General features: G+C 47.3%; 1 protein-coding gene across 1 annotated transcript in view; it reads right to left on the bottom strand.

The window, feature by feature from the left end:
- Positions 1 to 15435, bottom strand: part of LOC139235123 (protein transport protein Sec24C-like) — a 71764-nt gene that overhangs the window by 39055 nt on the left and 17274 nt on the right. The window contains exons 5-9 of the mRNA XM_070866317.1: positions 15245 to 15310; positions 13743 to 13854; positions 12421 to 12548; positions 6113 to 6251; positions 1955 to 2070 (exon numbers count right to left, since the gene is read on the bottom strand). Coding sequence (XP_070722418.1) covers positions 1955 to 2070; positions 6113 to 6251; positions 12421 to 12548; positions 13743 to 13854; positions 15245 to 15310 — 561 coding nt within the window. The remainder of the gene's footprint in view (positions 1 to 1954; positions 2071 to 6112; positions 6252 to 12420; positions 12549 to 13742; positions 13855 to 15244; positions 15311 to 15435) is intronic.

Genomic DNA, 15435 nt, shown 5'->3' with positions numbered 1-15435 from the left:
CTAAAAATTAAAGACAGACCTTTCAGGAGTGAAATTAGGAAACACTTCGACACAGATAGGTCACAGATCAGCCATTGCTCATTGAATGGCGGAACAGGCTCGAGGAGCTGAATGGCCTCCTCCTGTTCCTATCATCACTGATATAAAAAAGTAAGATTGTGCTGTATAATCTTTTGCGTCAAAATCCAAGCAGCCTCCTCATGTTCCTATGTTCCTGTGCAGCTTCTTTTGAATTTAATAGACAGTTATTTAAATTCACACGGCCCTGGCCGTTTCCACATATTTGTCAGCCAGTCTTTTTCAAGTGGGAGAGTTCATTTGGGGTCTTTGAGAAGATCCATTAAGCAGGTAACATACCTTACTGGTAAGGAAAGGGACACGTAACTAGGTATGAAAATCATTGCATTTTAGCATGAGATGCCTTTGTTTACTATACACGAGGGGCTGGACTTTCGTCTCCTCTGTGCTCCATTTCTCACCCTGGAGCGGGAGCAATGGCGGGGGTGAGGTGTTCTGGGCGGGCGGCCAGCCTCCAGCGCCCCGCGGCGATCCTCGGGTCCGGTTTAGCGGCAGCGCGGAGCAGCACAGCCCGGATGGTGGAGCAGGCTCGAGGGGCTAGATGGCCTACTCATAAGAACATAAGAATTAGGAACAGGAGTAGGCCATCTAGCCCCTCGAGCCTGCTCCGCCATTCAACAAGATCATGGCTGATCTGGCCGTGGACTCAGCTCCACTTACCCGCCCGCTCCCCATAAACCTTAATTCCCTTATTGGTTAAAAATCTATCTATCTGTGATTTGAATACATTCAATGAGCTAGCCTCAACTGCTTCCTTGGGCAGAGAATTCCACAGATTCACAACCCTCTGGGAGAAGAAATTCCTTCTCAACTGGGTTTTAAATTGTCTCCCCCGTATTTTGAGGCTGTGCCCCCTAGTTCTAGTCTCCTCGACCAGTGGAAACAACCTCTCTGCCTCTATCTTGTCTATCCCTTTCATGATTTTAAATGTTTCTATAAGATCACCCCTCATCCTTCTGAACTCCAACGAGTAAAGACCCAGTCTACTCAATCTATCATCATAAGGTAACCCTCTCATCTCCGGAATCAGCCGAGTGAATCGTCTCTGTACCCCTTCCAAAGCCAGTATATCCTTCCTTAAGTAAGGTGACCAAAACTGCACGCAGTACTCCAGGTGTAATTCTTATGTTCTTATGTAAGGGCTGCTCCCGGTGTGTAACGCCCCTGGTCGCGACACCGGTGCGAGTTTTGTCTCTCACCCGACCCGTCCGCCCCGCAGCGCGCCCCGCAGTGACCGTCGGGAAATCAGGGCGGTCCCACCATCCCGACAGCGGGGAGGTGGGTAATGGGCTCCTGAGGTAAGTGCGATGGTTTGTTCTTTTACATTGTTTTGCGATTTGTGTTGTGTTGGCGGGGGCAATGTTTTGGGAATGTTTTTTTTAGGTTCCCCCCCCCCTGCCCCCGCCCGGCGTCTCTGGGAGCGCTCCCGGCCCGGCTCTTTAGCTCGGGAGTTTCCCATCCTAACGCCCCGAGAGAGGGGTACAACGCCTCCCTTAGCACTGCGCCCCCTGACTCAGGGCCCAGCTGACCAATGTTACTGACTGAGGCGCAAACTGTTCCTGGGCGCTAACTTTCCCGCCCCGCCGCCATTACCGCCCCGAAATCATCAAAGCCGGAAATCCCGCCCGAAGAGCTAGCAAAGCCTATTTATTGTAAGAAATATATTAGTTCTACCACTTGCATCCTATATTATTCTGTATTGAGTTTGGCAGGTGAACAAGGTCTTGTGCACCTAGAAATATAAAGGGGGTGAAAGCAACTCATCCAGGGAACAGTTGCTTTGGATCCTGACGGTAACAGTGGCTCTGTGAACTGACCTGGAGTACACGCATTGCTGTACATCATACTGCTGCTGGTCCCCACAGTCGCAGCTTACCTTGCATTGCTGTTCGTGCATCACAAACTCGTAGGAGCCCCGGGAAAGCTCTGGCCGAATGGGACGATCGGCTCGCTGCCCAGTGTAGTCAATGGGCTGAAAATAGTGGCCAGGTACTGGTGGGGAAAAACACACGGACAACAGGAACAAACAACACAGGGCTGTCGGAAAAAGATCCACTGGGACTCTGAAACAATGACTTTTTTACATTACGGTGTGAACTTTATTGTCCGTACTCCCTCGCTAATCCTGGGTTAAAAGCTGCTGAGCAGTGAGCAAGCCATGGGCCTCAAGGCACGGGATCCCCAACTTACCAACTGGGGCAGAGGGAGTAGAGAGAGGGGCCGGGATTTCCCCCCTCTTTAAGGTCCATTACTGGCAGGCGGTAATGGGGGGGGGTAAGGCCTTTCCCGGGGTCAGGCGAATGGGCCGACCCTTCAGAAATTGCCCCTGGGACCCGTGTTCCCGCCCCGTCGGATACACGCAGACGCCCTGCCACCTGGCGGCGACTCCTTATCGCCCGGCGACCCCGTCCTGCCCCGCGAGAGAAACCGCCCCGTGGCTGCCGCAGCTTGGTGCGCCCGACAGCTTTTCCCGGCGGGAAACTGCCATTGGCTGGGCGGCGCATGTGTCCTTAAAGGGGAGGGGGCGCGTCACGCAGGCCGCCATTTTATTTCAAGTGTCAGCCGACTCTGAAGTCTTGGGCGCCGGCCAAAGATCCTCCCCTGTGGCCCCCTGGGCACCGCTAAAGTGGCTGCAGAGCCCGCAGCGGCCCTCCGCCTTTAACTGAAGGGGAGCGCTGATGATACCGCCCGCCTTACGGCCCGCTCCCAAACCACTTCCGCCCCTCAGCCGCCCCAAACACAGCCCGGACACATTAAAAAATGTAGAGGCCAATTTCTCGCTATTCTCCGCCCCATGGATTTAATTCGAATTATGCGCCCCGTTTGGGACGGAGGGCAATTTCGGCCCCAAAATGTCCATGTGACTCCTTCCCCTAGCAGTATATTGTTTTCTCCATTAGAACAACGCAGCTTCTGAGCCACTACGATTGACGTGTGTAAAGCGATGAAAGAATGGGACAGAGTCGATAGAAGCAGGCTATTTCAATTGTCGATAGCTGAGGGGTCTAGAACGAGGGTCCATAGATAGAAGATTAAATGCAAGGGATTTAAATCAGAGGGTCAGGAGAAACTTCTTCACAGGCTGTGAGGCTGTGGAACTCACTTCTAGGCAGAAACAAAGTCCACATTCAAGATTCGATTGGATAAATGAATGGTGGAAGTGGGGATGAAGGGAAGTAGGTGGGTAAATGTGATTGGGACTATTTGCTCACATGGGGGGGAGGGGTAAATGCTGCCATCGACGTTGGGCCAAAAGACCTGTTTGCTTGTTAAAACTTATATATTTCTATGTACTAACCTGTGAAGTCCGGGCCTTGTTTGAGGACACGGTTGTTGGTGAGCTGGCTTCCCACAGAGAGAGAAGGCTAATTTGACCGCGTCTCTACAAGCTGGTTCAAATGGAAGCACATTGAATGTCTGATGTATTCACTAGAGTTTAGAAGAATGAGAGGGGATCTCATTGAAACGTATAAAATTCTGACATGGTTGGATAGACTGGATGTGGGGAGGATGTTTCCCCGGGGCTGGGAAGTCTAGAACAAGGGGTCACAGTCTCAGGATACGGGGTAGGAAATTTAAGACCGAGATGAGGAGAAATGTTTTCACTCAGAGGGTGGTGAACCTGTGGAATTCTCTACCACAGAAGGCTGTGGAGGCCACGTCACTGAATATATTTAAAAGGGAGATAGATTTCTAGAAACAAAAGACATCAAGGGGTATGGGGAAAAAGCGGGAATATGGTCATATTGAATGTCGGTGCAGGCTCGAAGGGCCGAATGGCTTACTACTGCTCCTATTTTCTATGTTTCTATGTTGTGTGTCGCACAGGAACAGGCAAAACAAAAGAGGAGAAATATTGAAAAGAGGGATATCTCGCCCTTCTCCCCAAATGGGGCAAGCCAAGGACTGTGAATAGTGAGGTGTATTTTTGCCAGTGTGCAAAAATTCCAGTGAAAGTCTGTCCGGGATGGATTTTCGGGTCCTCTCCGCCCCGGAGCGGGGGCAGTGGCGGGGATGAGGTACTCTGGGCGGGCGGTCAGCCTCCAGCGCCCCGCAGTGATCCTCGGGTCCGGTTTAGCAGCGGCGCGGAGTAGCACCGTGGGGAAGAGCTGCTCCCGGTGTACAACGCCCCTGGTTGCAAGTTTGGACTTCAGCCCTACCCATCTGCCCCGCAGCGCGCCCCACAGTGACTGCCTGGGAAATCAGGGTGGTCCAACCACCCCGACAGCGAAAAGGTAAGTAATAAAACATAAGAACATAAGAAATAGGAGCAGGAGTAGGCCATACAGCCCCTCGAGCCTGCTCCGCCATTTAATAAGATCATGGCTGATCTGATCATGGACTCAGCTCCACTTCCTCGCCCGCTCCCCATAACCCCTTATCCCCTTTTCGTTTAAGAAATTGTCTATTTCTGTCTTAAATTTATTCACTGTCCCAGCTTCCACAGCTCTCTGAGGCAGCGAATTCCACAGATTTACAACCCTCTGAGAGAAGAAATTTCTCCTCATTTCTGTTTTAAATGGGCGGCCCCTTATTCTAAGATCATGCCCTCTAGTTCTAGTCTCCCCCATCAATGGAAACATCCTCTCTGCATCCACTTTGTCAAGCCCCCTCATTATCTTATACGTTTCGATAAGATCACCTCTCATTCTTCTGAATTCCAATGAGTAGAGGCCTAACCTACTCAACCTTTCCTCATAAGTCAACCCCCTCATCCCTGGAATCAACCTTCTCTGAACTGCCTCTAAAGCAAGTATATCCTTTCATAAATATGGAAACCAAAACTGCACGCAGTATTCCAGGTGTGGCCTCACCAATACCTTGTATAGCTGCAGTAAGACTTCCCTGCTTTTATACTCCATCCCCTTTGCAATAAAGGCCAAGATTCCATTGACCTGCCTGATCACTTGCTGTACCTGCATACTATCCTTTTGTGTTTCATGCACAAGTACCCCCAGGTCCCGCTGTACTGCGGCACTTTGCAATCTTTCTCCATTTAAATAATAACTTGCTCTTTGATTTTTTTTCTGCCAAAGTTCATAACCTCACACTTTCCAACATTATACTCCATCTGCCAAATTTTTGCCCACTCACTTAGCCTGTCTATGTCCTTTTGCAGATTTTTTGTGTCCTCCTCTCACATTGCTTTTTCTCCCATCTTTGTATCGTCAGCAAACTTGGCTACGTTACACTCAGTCCCTTCTCCAAGTCGTTAATATAGATTGTAAACAGTTGGGGTCCTAGCACTGATCCCTGCGGCACCCCCCTAGTTACTGGTTGCCAACCAAAGAATGAACTATTTATCCCGACTCCCTGTTCTCTGTTAGTTAGCCAATCCTCTATCCATGCGAATATATTACCCCCAACCCCGTGAACTTTTATCTTGTGCAGTAACCTTTTATGTGGCACCTTATCGAATGCCTTCTGGAAGTCCAAATACACCACATCCACTGGTTCCCCTTTATCCACCCTGTTCATTACATCTAGCAAATTTGTTAAACATGACTTCCCTTCATAAATCCATGCTGACTCTGCCTGACCGAATTTTCCTTTTCCAAATGTCCCGCTACTGCTTCTTTAATAATGGACTCCAACATTTTCCCAACCACAGATGTTAGGCTAACTGGTCCATAGTTTCCTGCTTTTGTCTGCCTCCTGAGGTAAGTGAGATTGTTTTTACTTTTCATTGTTTTTGCGATTTGTGTTGTGGTGGCGTGGGCAATGTTTTGGGAATGTTCTTGTGGCTCTTGTTAGGTTTTTATCCCCCCCCCCCCCCCCACCGTCTCTGGGAGCGCTCCCGGCCCGGCTCTTTAGCTCGGGAGTTTCCCATCCTAACGCCCTGAGAGAGGGGTACAACGCCTCCCTTAGCGCTGCGCCCCCTGACTCAGAGCCCAGCTGCCCAATGTTACTGACTGAGGCACAAACTGTTCCCGGGCGCTAACTTTCCCGCCCCGCCGCCATTACCCCCCCCCACCGCCCCTCCCCTCAGCCCTCTCAATCTGTGTTGAATTAAGATGAATGGTGACTCACTTACCCTGCGAGACAGAATCGCAGAATGGGCACTGGAAGCTTTGCCCATTGTCCTGGAATTGCATCAGAGGGCACATATAGGCTGCACATTTCCCGCACCGTATCGGACCAGCTTCCCCATGGTCCACCAAACACACAGGAGCCTAAAAAAGACAAATTACCGAGTAAAGACGACATTCAGGAAAGTGAAGCCCTTCCAACAGTGTGACTGCAAAATGACTGGAGGGACATTGGAATGTCTCAGGGAGTGAAGGGAAGGTGAGTGGGGCTACTGGAGACAAAAGGTGCTTCAGAAGCTGATAGAATACCAACACTTCTCATTCTTATGTTCTTACTCACGGTCTTCTCCGAGGCAATTTTTTCCCTTCCCCTCCTGAGGGCACTAACTCTTTCCACAAGTGCCAGACACCCTCCCGTGCCCTTGTCCAAAGACCAACCCTCCAGGACAGCGAATGTCAGCAGGTTATTCCACCATGGGAGGGAGGAGCACGTTGCCGCTCCCCTACTGCCGCTATTCTGAGCACAACGGTGTAGTGGTTAGTAACGCAGAGCCTGGGTTAATCTCTCAGAGACCGTGAGTTCAAATACTACCGTGGCAGTTGGAGAATTTGAATTAAGTTTATAAAAATAAAATATGGAATTAAATACAAAGCTGGTATCAGTAAACGTGTCTTCGAAGCTATCGGAATGTCGTAAAAGCCCAACTGGTCCTTTAGGGAAGGAAAGCTGCCGTCACTACCTGACGTGGCCTATATGTGACTCTAGTCCAGTGGTTCTCAACCGGTGTTCCGCGGCACATTGTGCCGCCAAATTGTGTAAAAGTATGAAAATTGTCAAAATAATGCTTGGCGATGAAGCGGAACAAAAAATTGCAAAAATTCCGCTGCCTGACGATACAGTTCAGAGAAAGATAAATGATATGTCATCTAACATTGAAGAAAATGTAGCCGAGAAATGTACAAACTCGAATTTTGCTTTGCAAATCGACGAGTCCACCGACATTAGTGGTAAAGCACAATTATTAGCATTTGTTCACTTCATTCATGAAAACGAGATATTGAACCAATTTCTGTGCTGTAGAGAACTTCCAGAAAATACTAGAGGTCAAGACATATTTGATTCTGTGAATTCATATTTAGAAAACGTGAAAATTTCATGGGACTCATGTGTTGGACTCTGCACGGACGGTGCTCCATCTATGGTGGGATGTGTCAAAGGATTCATTACGCTCGCAAAAAAACATAATCCAAATATATTATTCACCCATTGCTTTTATGCATAGAGAAGCTCTTGTTGCAAAGACATTACCGCTAGAATTAAAATCTGAGTTAGATCAAGTTGTTAATATTGTAAATTATATAAAATCAAGACCTTTAAAAACTCGCTTGTTTAAACAGCTCTGCAAAGCTATGGATGCACAGCACGAATGTTTACTTTTGCATACAGAGGTAAGATGGCTTTCAAGGGGAAAAATCTTATGTCGTGTATTTGAATTTAAAGAAGAATTGTCAGTATTTTTTGAAAGAGAAGGAAACGATACCTTTTGCAAATACCTTAAGAGTGAAATGTGGTGTGTTAAGTTGCCGTATTTGGCAGGTATATTTAATTGTCTTAACAGCGTTAATACCAGTATACAAGGGCGAAATGAAAACATTCTCACCTCTGGAAGCAATACGGTAGAGGAGGATTTCCTGGAGTGCATAAGGGATGGTTTTTTTAGACCAATATGTCGAGGAACCAACTAGGGGGGAGGCCATCTTAGACTGGGTGTTGTGTAATGAGAGAGGATTAATTAGCAATCTCGTTGTGCGAGGCCCCTTGGGGAAGAGTGACCATAATATGGTGGAATTCTGCATTAGGATGGAGAATGAAACAGTTAATTCAGAGACCATGGTCCAGAACTTAAAGAAGGGTAACTTTGAAGGTATGAGGCGTGAATTGGCTAGGATAGATTGGCGAATGATACTGAAGGGGTTGACTGTGGATGGGCAATGGCAGACATTTAGAGACCGCATGGATGAACTACAACAATTGTACATTCCTGTCTGGCGTAAAAATAAAAAAGGGAAGGTGGCTCAACCGTGGCTATCAAGGGAAATCAGGGATAGCATTAAAGCCAAGGAAATGGCAGCGAACCCGGGGACTGGGAGAAATTTAGAACTCAGCAGAGGAGGACAAAGGGTTTGATTAGGGCAGGGAAAATGGAGTACGAGAAGAAGCTTGCAGGGAACATTAAGACGGATTGCAAAAGCTTCTATAGATATGTAAAGAGAAAAAGGTTAGTAAAGACAAACGTAGGTCCCCTGCAGTCAGAATCAGGGGAAGTCATAACGGGGAACAAAGAAATGGCGGACCAATTGAACAAGTACTTTGGTTCAGTATTCACTGAGGAGGACACAAACAACCTTCCGGATATAAAAGGGGTCGGAGGGTCTAGTAAGGAGGAGGAACTGAGGGAAATCCTTATTAGTCGGGAAATTGTGTTGGGGAAATTGATGGGATTGAAGGCCGATAAATCCGCAGGGCCTGATGGACTGCATCCCAGAGTACTTAAGGAGGTGGCCTTGGAAATAGTGGATGCATTGACAGTCATTTTCCAACATTCCATTGACTCTGGATCAGTTCCTATGGAGTGGAGGGTAGCCAATGTAACCCCACTTTTTAAAAAAGGAGGGAGAGAGAAAACAGGGAATTATAGACCGGTCAGCCTGACATCGGTAGTGGGTAAAATGATGGAATCAATTATTAAGGATGTCATAGCAGTGCATTTGGAAAGAGGTAATATGATAGGTCCAAGTCAGCATGGATTTGTGAAAGGGAAATCATGCTTGACAAATCTTCTGGAATTTTTTGAGGATGTTTCCAGTAGAGTGGACAAGGGAGAACCAGTTGATGTGGTATATTTGGACTTTCAGAAGGCTTTCGACAAGGTCCCACACAAGAGATTAATGTGCAAAGTTAAAGCACATGGGATTGGGGGTAGTGTGCTGACATAGATTGAGAACTGGTTGTCAGACAGGAAGCAAAGAGTAGGAGTAAATGGGGACTTTTCAGAATGGCAGGCAGTGACTAGTGGGGTACCGCAAGGTTCTGTGCTGGGGCCCCAGCTGTTTACACTGTACATTAATAATTTAGACGAGGGGATTAAATGTAGTATCTCCAAATTTGCGGATGACACTAAGTTGGGTGGCAGTGTGAGCTGCAAGGAGGATTCTATGAGGCTGTAGAGCGACTTGGATAGGTTAGGTGAGTGGGCAAATGCATGGCAGATGAAGTATAATGTGGATAAATGTGAGGTTATCCACTTTGGTGGTAAAAACAGAGAGACAGACTATTATCTGAATGGTGACAGATTAGGAAAAGGGGAGGTGCAAAGAGACCTGGGTGTCATGGTACATCAGTCATTGAAGGTTGGCATGCAGGTACAGCAGGCGGTTAAGAAAGCAAATGGCATGTTGGCCTTCATAGCGAGGGGATTTGAGTACAAGGGCAGGGAGGTGTTGCTACAATTGTACAGGGCCTTGGTGAGGCCACACCTGGAGTATTGTGTACAGTTTTGGTCTCCTAACCTGAGGAAGGACATTCTTGCTATTGAGGGAGTGCAGCGAAGGTTCACCAGACTGATTCCCGGGATGACGGGACTGACCTATCAAGAAAGACTGGATCAACTGGGCTTGTATTCACTGGAGTTCAGAAGAATGAGAGGGGACCTCATAGAAACGTTTAAAATTCTGACGGGGTTAGACAGGTTAGATGCAGGAAGAATGTTCCCAATGTTGGGGAAGTCCAGAACCAGGGGACACAGTCTAAGGATAAGGGGGAAGCCATTTAGGACCGAGATGAGGAGGAATTTCTTCACCCAGAGAGTGGTGAACCTGTGGAATTCTCTACCACAGAAAGTTGTTGAGGCCAATTCACTAAATATATTCAAAAAGGAGTTAGATGAAGTCCTTACTACTAGGGGAATCAAGGGGTATGGTGAGAAAGCAGGAATGGGGTACTGAAGTTGCATGTTCAGCCATGAACTCATTGAATGGCGGTGCAGGCTAGAAGGGCCGAATGGCCTGCTCCTGCACCTATTTTCTATGTTTCTATGTTTCTATGTTTCTATGTTTCTATGTTCCTACAGACAAGCTATTAGCTTTTCAGAAAAAAAATTCAATCTGGAAAAAGAGAGCAACAGAAAAAAATCTTGAAATGTTCCCTTTGATACCAAATCACAGAATTAAAAAGGTTGCTCCTATAGTGATAGAGCATTTGGCATCACTGGAAACAACTTCAAAAAATATTTTCCACCTTTGGATGTAGAGAAGTGTGATTGGGTAAGAAATCCATTTTCTCCAATTAGCTCGTCAGATTTTGATTTTACATTGCAAGAAGAAGAATTGACTTCTATTTCTACAGACCGCGGTCTTGAAATGAAACATTCAGATATGTCTCTTGATGCGAACTGGATCTCTATTAAAGAAGAATATCCTGCAATATCAAAAAAAGCCTTGATAATTCTGATGCAGTTTTCAACATCATATCTCTGTGAATTAGGATTCTCAACTCTTACAAACATCAAATGCAAAAACGGGAAAAACTTAGCGAACTTGAACACAAAATGAGAGTCGCCTTATCGGTTATATGCCCTAATATTAGTGACATAACTAAAAAACGTCAGGCTCAAGTATCACATTAAAATACTAATTAATCTATAATTAATGTGAGGAATTATTATTATAGTTTATTATTTTATTGTTACTTTCAGAATAAAAAATAATTAATAACATACATGTGTACAATGTTATATATCTTCATATACTGTGATTAATAAAATGTGTTTTAAATTTTCTGAAACTTTTTTTTTAACCTGTGTTCACCTTTTAATCCCTTCAAGTGTACCGCCAAAAATTCTAGTATTCGAAAGTGTGCCGCGAACACAAAAAGGTTGAGAACCACTGCTCTAGTCCCACGTGATTAGCCTCTGACATAGCTAACTAAGGCAGCACCTCCCAAACCCGCGCCCTCTACCACCTAGAAGGACAAGGGCAGCAGGCGCACGGGAACACTACCACCTCCACGTTCCCCTCCCAGTCACACACCATCCCGACTGGGAAATATATCGGCCGTTCCTTCATCGTCGCTGGGTCACAATCCTGGAACTCCCTCCCTAACAGCACTGTGGGAGCACCTTCACCACACGGACTGCAGCGGCTCAAGAAGGCGGCTCACCACCACCTTCTCAAGGGGCGATTAGGAATGGGCAATAAATGCCGGCCTTGCCAGCGACATCCACATCCCAGGAACTAATAAAAAAGAAACTCCGTTGTATCAAACCTCAGGGCCACCAGCGACATCCACATCCTGAAATGGATTTTTTAAATCCTGACTGAGGTCCATTATTCGGCAGGATCAAGGACCAAACCAGAGATCCTCTCGTTCTGTGCAGTTCAGAATCCTAGCTCTGAGCCTTCAGAATGCCTTCCCACTTTTTAAACATTAGGGCTGGATTTTCAATTGTCTAACGCCTCAGTTAGCGGCCAGAGGGGGCGTTAATGCGAGCGTCAGAACTTAACGACCGAGCCCGCAGCGTTTAGCGTCCCGACGGATAATCCATTCCAGGCTCACCGGGAACACAAACCAGTAGTGCCGGGCTGCTGACGATCGCTCCGATCCTGACGTCAGTCCTGGTGCAACGCCCACGCTCGCGCCCCGGTCGGTAAATTCGGTGCGGCCGCCTCACTGAGCGCCCGCCAATAACAACGTCGGGAAAAACAGCCGGTCCGGGCCTGCAGAGTCGTTAACCGACGGCTACTTAAAGGGATGAGGAAACGCTTCCCTGGGAGGTCGCAGTCAGTGCAATGTTTACACACAGCACGGTGCGGGAGCCTCTCAGTTTGCAGCGGCAGACAGACAGAACGGTGCGGGGGGAAACAAGTGAGTTTGAAAACTTTAATGGGTGCATTACTGTGCCGCGTCTTTAAGACTCGGCTTTTCCCGGGATCTGATTTGGAGTTCCGTGTATGCGCAAGATGTACCGACCAAACTTTCGTTATCGCCACTCCACCTCCCCGTCAGGCTCTGGTGTGCAACGGCTGATTTAGCACCCCTTGTCAGCTCTTCGACCGATTCTGGCGAATTTCTGGGCAAAGACACAAACTTTTTCAAGGTGCTAAAAGTACCGCTCCACCTGTATTAACAACCCAACAGAGGCGCAGCCGAATTTCTCCCCCTTAGCATGCAAAATAAATAGTGATATCAAAGCAAGTGAGGATTGCTAGTCAGGTGGCGTGGTAAGCGATGGAGGGCACGGGTAAAGATCCTCACCTCGCCTTCTGGTAGAGTAGCCAGTGGTTTAACAACAGCAGCAAGGGGAAGATGGGAGAGTTTGGCCATCTCCGGAGAGCAGGGGAAGGTATAAGTTGTGCATCGGACAAACCTGGGACTTGCAATGCCTGGAATGAGGGAGAAAAGATTACTGTTTAGAAGAACAAAATTCCAAACTTTGAACTCAGCGGGCTTTAGATAGAGACGTTATCCCCGGGATCTTAGCTAGAGGGGTAAGCCAAGCCTACAGCTCAGTATGACACAGAGGAACCCAGCTTGTTCATAGAGTTTCAAAAGTACTTCAAAAGTACTTCATTGGCTGTAAAGCACTTTGGGACGTCCTGAGGTCATGCAAGGCGCTATATAAATACAAGTTCTTCCTTTCTTTCTTTCCTTTACTGTTTGAACTGCATTTCATAGAATCATAGAATAGTATAGTAGTTCTAAAGTGTAGTCACTGTAAGGCGAGCTCTCTCCGTGCCGTAGTGAGTAAAGGCACTGCTTGGTTTGGTACTTGTCATGTATGTATGCTTGGGGTTACTAGCCACCAGGTGGCGCCAGTGTTGGAGGTTATTGGGCTGTACGCACGTGTGCGAGGCCCAGGTATAAAAGGCGAGCCATCGTGTAATGTAATCACTTTGGGCCCTAATAAAGCTGAGCCAGGTTTGTACATGTGTTAGTTTATAGTATTCAGTCTATCGAGTTATTACATATATAACAGTACCAAGCCAAACAAAAAATCTCAGATTACTGCCCTGGTCAGTGTGTCATTGGCAGCACTCTCGCCTCTGAGTCAGAAGGTTGTGGGTTCATGTCCCACTCCAGGGACTTGAGCACAAAAATCTAGGCTGGCACTCCAGTTCAGTTCTGAGGGAGTGCTGCACTGTCAGAGGTGCCGACTTTTGGATGAGACATTAAATCGAAGCCCCGTCTACTCTCTCAGATGTACGTAAAAGATCCCACGGCACTATTTTGAAGAGCAGGGAAGTTATCCCGGGTGACCTAGGGCCAATATTTATTCCTCAACCAACATAACAAAAACAGTCATTATCACATTGCTGTGTGTGGGAGCTTGCTGTGTTGCTGTGCACAAATTGGCTGCCGCATTTCCCACATTACAACAGTGACTACACTCCAAAGGTACTTCATTGAGATGTCCGGTGGTCGTGAAAGGCGCTATATAAATGCAAGGCTTTCTTTCTGGCAACCCCTCTACAATTAAACAATTTGCAGCTTGCTTTCCATTAACGATATTTACAGCACCCTTACTCTTTACTGAACACGTTGCAGTGCGGGTCAAATGATCAAAGTGTATTACTTACCTTGATCTTCTACAGTGAAGTGCGTTGTAGTCAGTGGAGGTACTTGCCCTTTCATATCAGTGCAGAATAGTTGCGATTCCCACACCACTTTATCATTCTCTGCCACTTGCACCTAAAAAAGCAACAATTATATTCAATACTTGTGCATGATACTCCCTCCACCACCGGCGCCCCCTGGCTGCAGTGTGCACCATCTACAAGATGCACTGCAGCAACTCGCCAAGGCTTCTTCGGCAGCACCTCCCAAACCCGCGACCTCTACCACCTAGAAGGACAAGGGCAGCAGGTGCATGGGAACACCACCAGCTCCACGTTCCCCTCCCAGTCACACACCATCCTGACTTGGAAATATATTGGCCGTTCCTTCATCGTCGCTGGGTCACAATCCTGGAACTCCCTCCCTAACAGCACTGTGGGAGCACCTTCACCACACGGACTGCAGCGGTTCAAGAAGGCGGCTCACCACCACCTTCTCAAGGGGCAATTAGGGATGGGCAATAAATGCCCCTTGCTTGCGACACCCACGTCCATGAACGTATAAAAACTGTGATTCCATCTGTTTAGAATAATGATAACGTACATATAGAACAGAGCATCTGGCGTGGGCAAAGTCCATCAAGCCCTGAGCAATCAGAGTTCATGCTTGGTTATTCAGTGATGAAATTCCCTCTCTCACCACCGGTTAATCCTTACTTTATGGAACACTAAGGGGGAGAAATTCGGGAGCATCCCATTTGAAAACAGCTGAGATTTCCAGCACTTTCAGATTCCAGCATCCACAGTATTTTATTTTTCACTAGATTCTTTTCACCAGACTGATCCCTGGAATGGGGGGATTGTCCTATGAGGAGAGATTGAGTAGACTAGGCCGATATTCTCTAGAGTTTAGAAGAATGAGTGGTGACCTTATTGAAACATACAAAATTCTCACAGGACTTGACAGGGTAGATGCAGGGAGGATGTTTCCCCCGGGCTGGGGAGTCTAGAACCAGGGGTCACAGTCTCAGGATAAGGGGTCGGACATCTAGGACTGAGATGAGGAGAAACTTCTTCACTCAGAGGGTGGTGAATCTTTGGAATTCTTGCCCCCAGAGGGCTGTGGAGGCTCAGTCTTTGAGTATATTCAAGACAGAGATCGATAGATTTTTGGATATTACGGGAATCAAGGGATATGGGGATTGGGCGGGAAAGTGGAGTTGAGGTCGAAGATCAGCCATGGTCTCACTGAATGGCGGAGCAGGCTCGAGGGGCCGAATGTTCTCAAGTAGCACTGGAGAAGGGCATTCATTCTCTTTATATACAGTGATGAGTGGTGTGGCTGGGCACTAGAAGTGAAGCAGTTGCAATCTGGATTATAACCCTGAATCTCAGCACAGACCAGGCCCTGTATGGCCGTTCCTGTCGCACCATTAAATTGCTCCACTGACTTTTAAGAATGAAAGGTTGGAGTGTAGCAGCAGCAACGACGTTTTCAATCAGCGAGGGGATGAAGGAGCACTTACTGGATTGGGAATTGAATCCGGATTGATCCCATGTCCCGTGTCTGCGAGAGAAGCAGGTCTGTGTCCCTTTGCAATCAAACACAGAAGAAGGTTCAGTGATGATCACTGCACGGATTAGACAGCACTCCAGATATACCAGGAAATACTTCAGCCTTGTTTACTACCCATGAGGGCAATTTCTATCCCAGATA

This window comes from Pristiophorus japonicus, chromosome 22, assembly GCF_044704955.1.
Source record: "Pristiophorus japonicus isolate sPriJap1 chromosome 22, sPriJap1.hap1, whole genome shotgun sequence".
In the NCBI taxonomy this organism is placed as follows: Eukaryota; Metazoa; Chordata; class Chondrichthyes; family Pristiophoridae; genus Pristiophorus; species Pristiophorus japonicus.
This window is presented reverse-complemented; position numbering and strand designations above follow the sequence as displayed.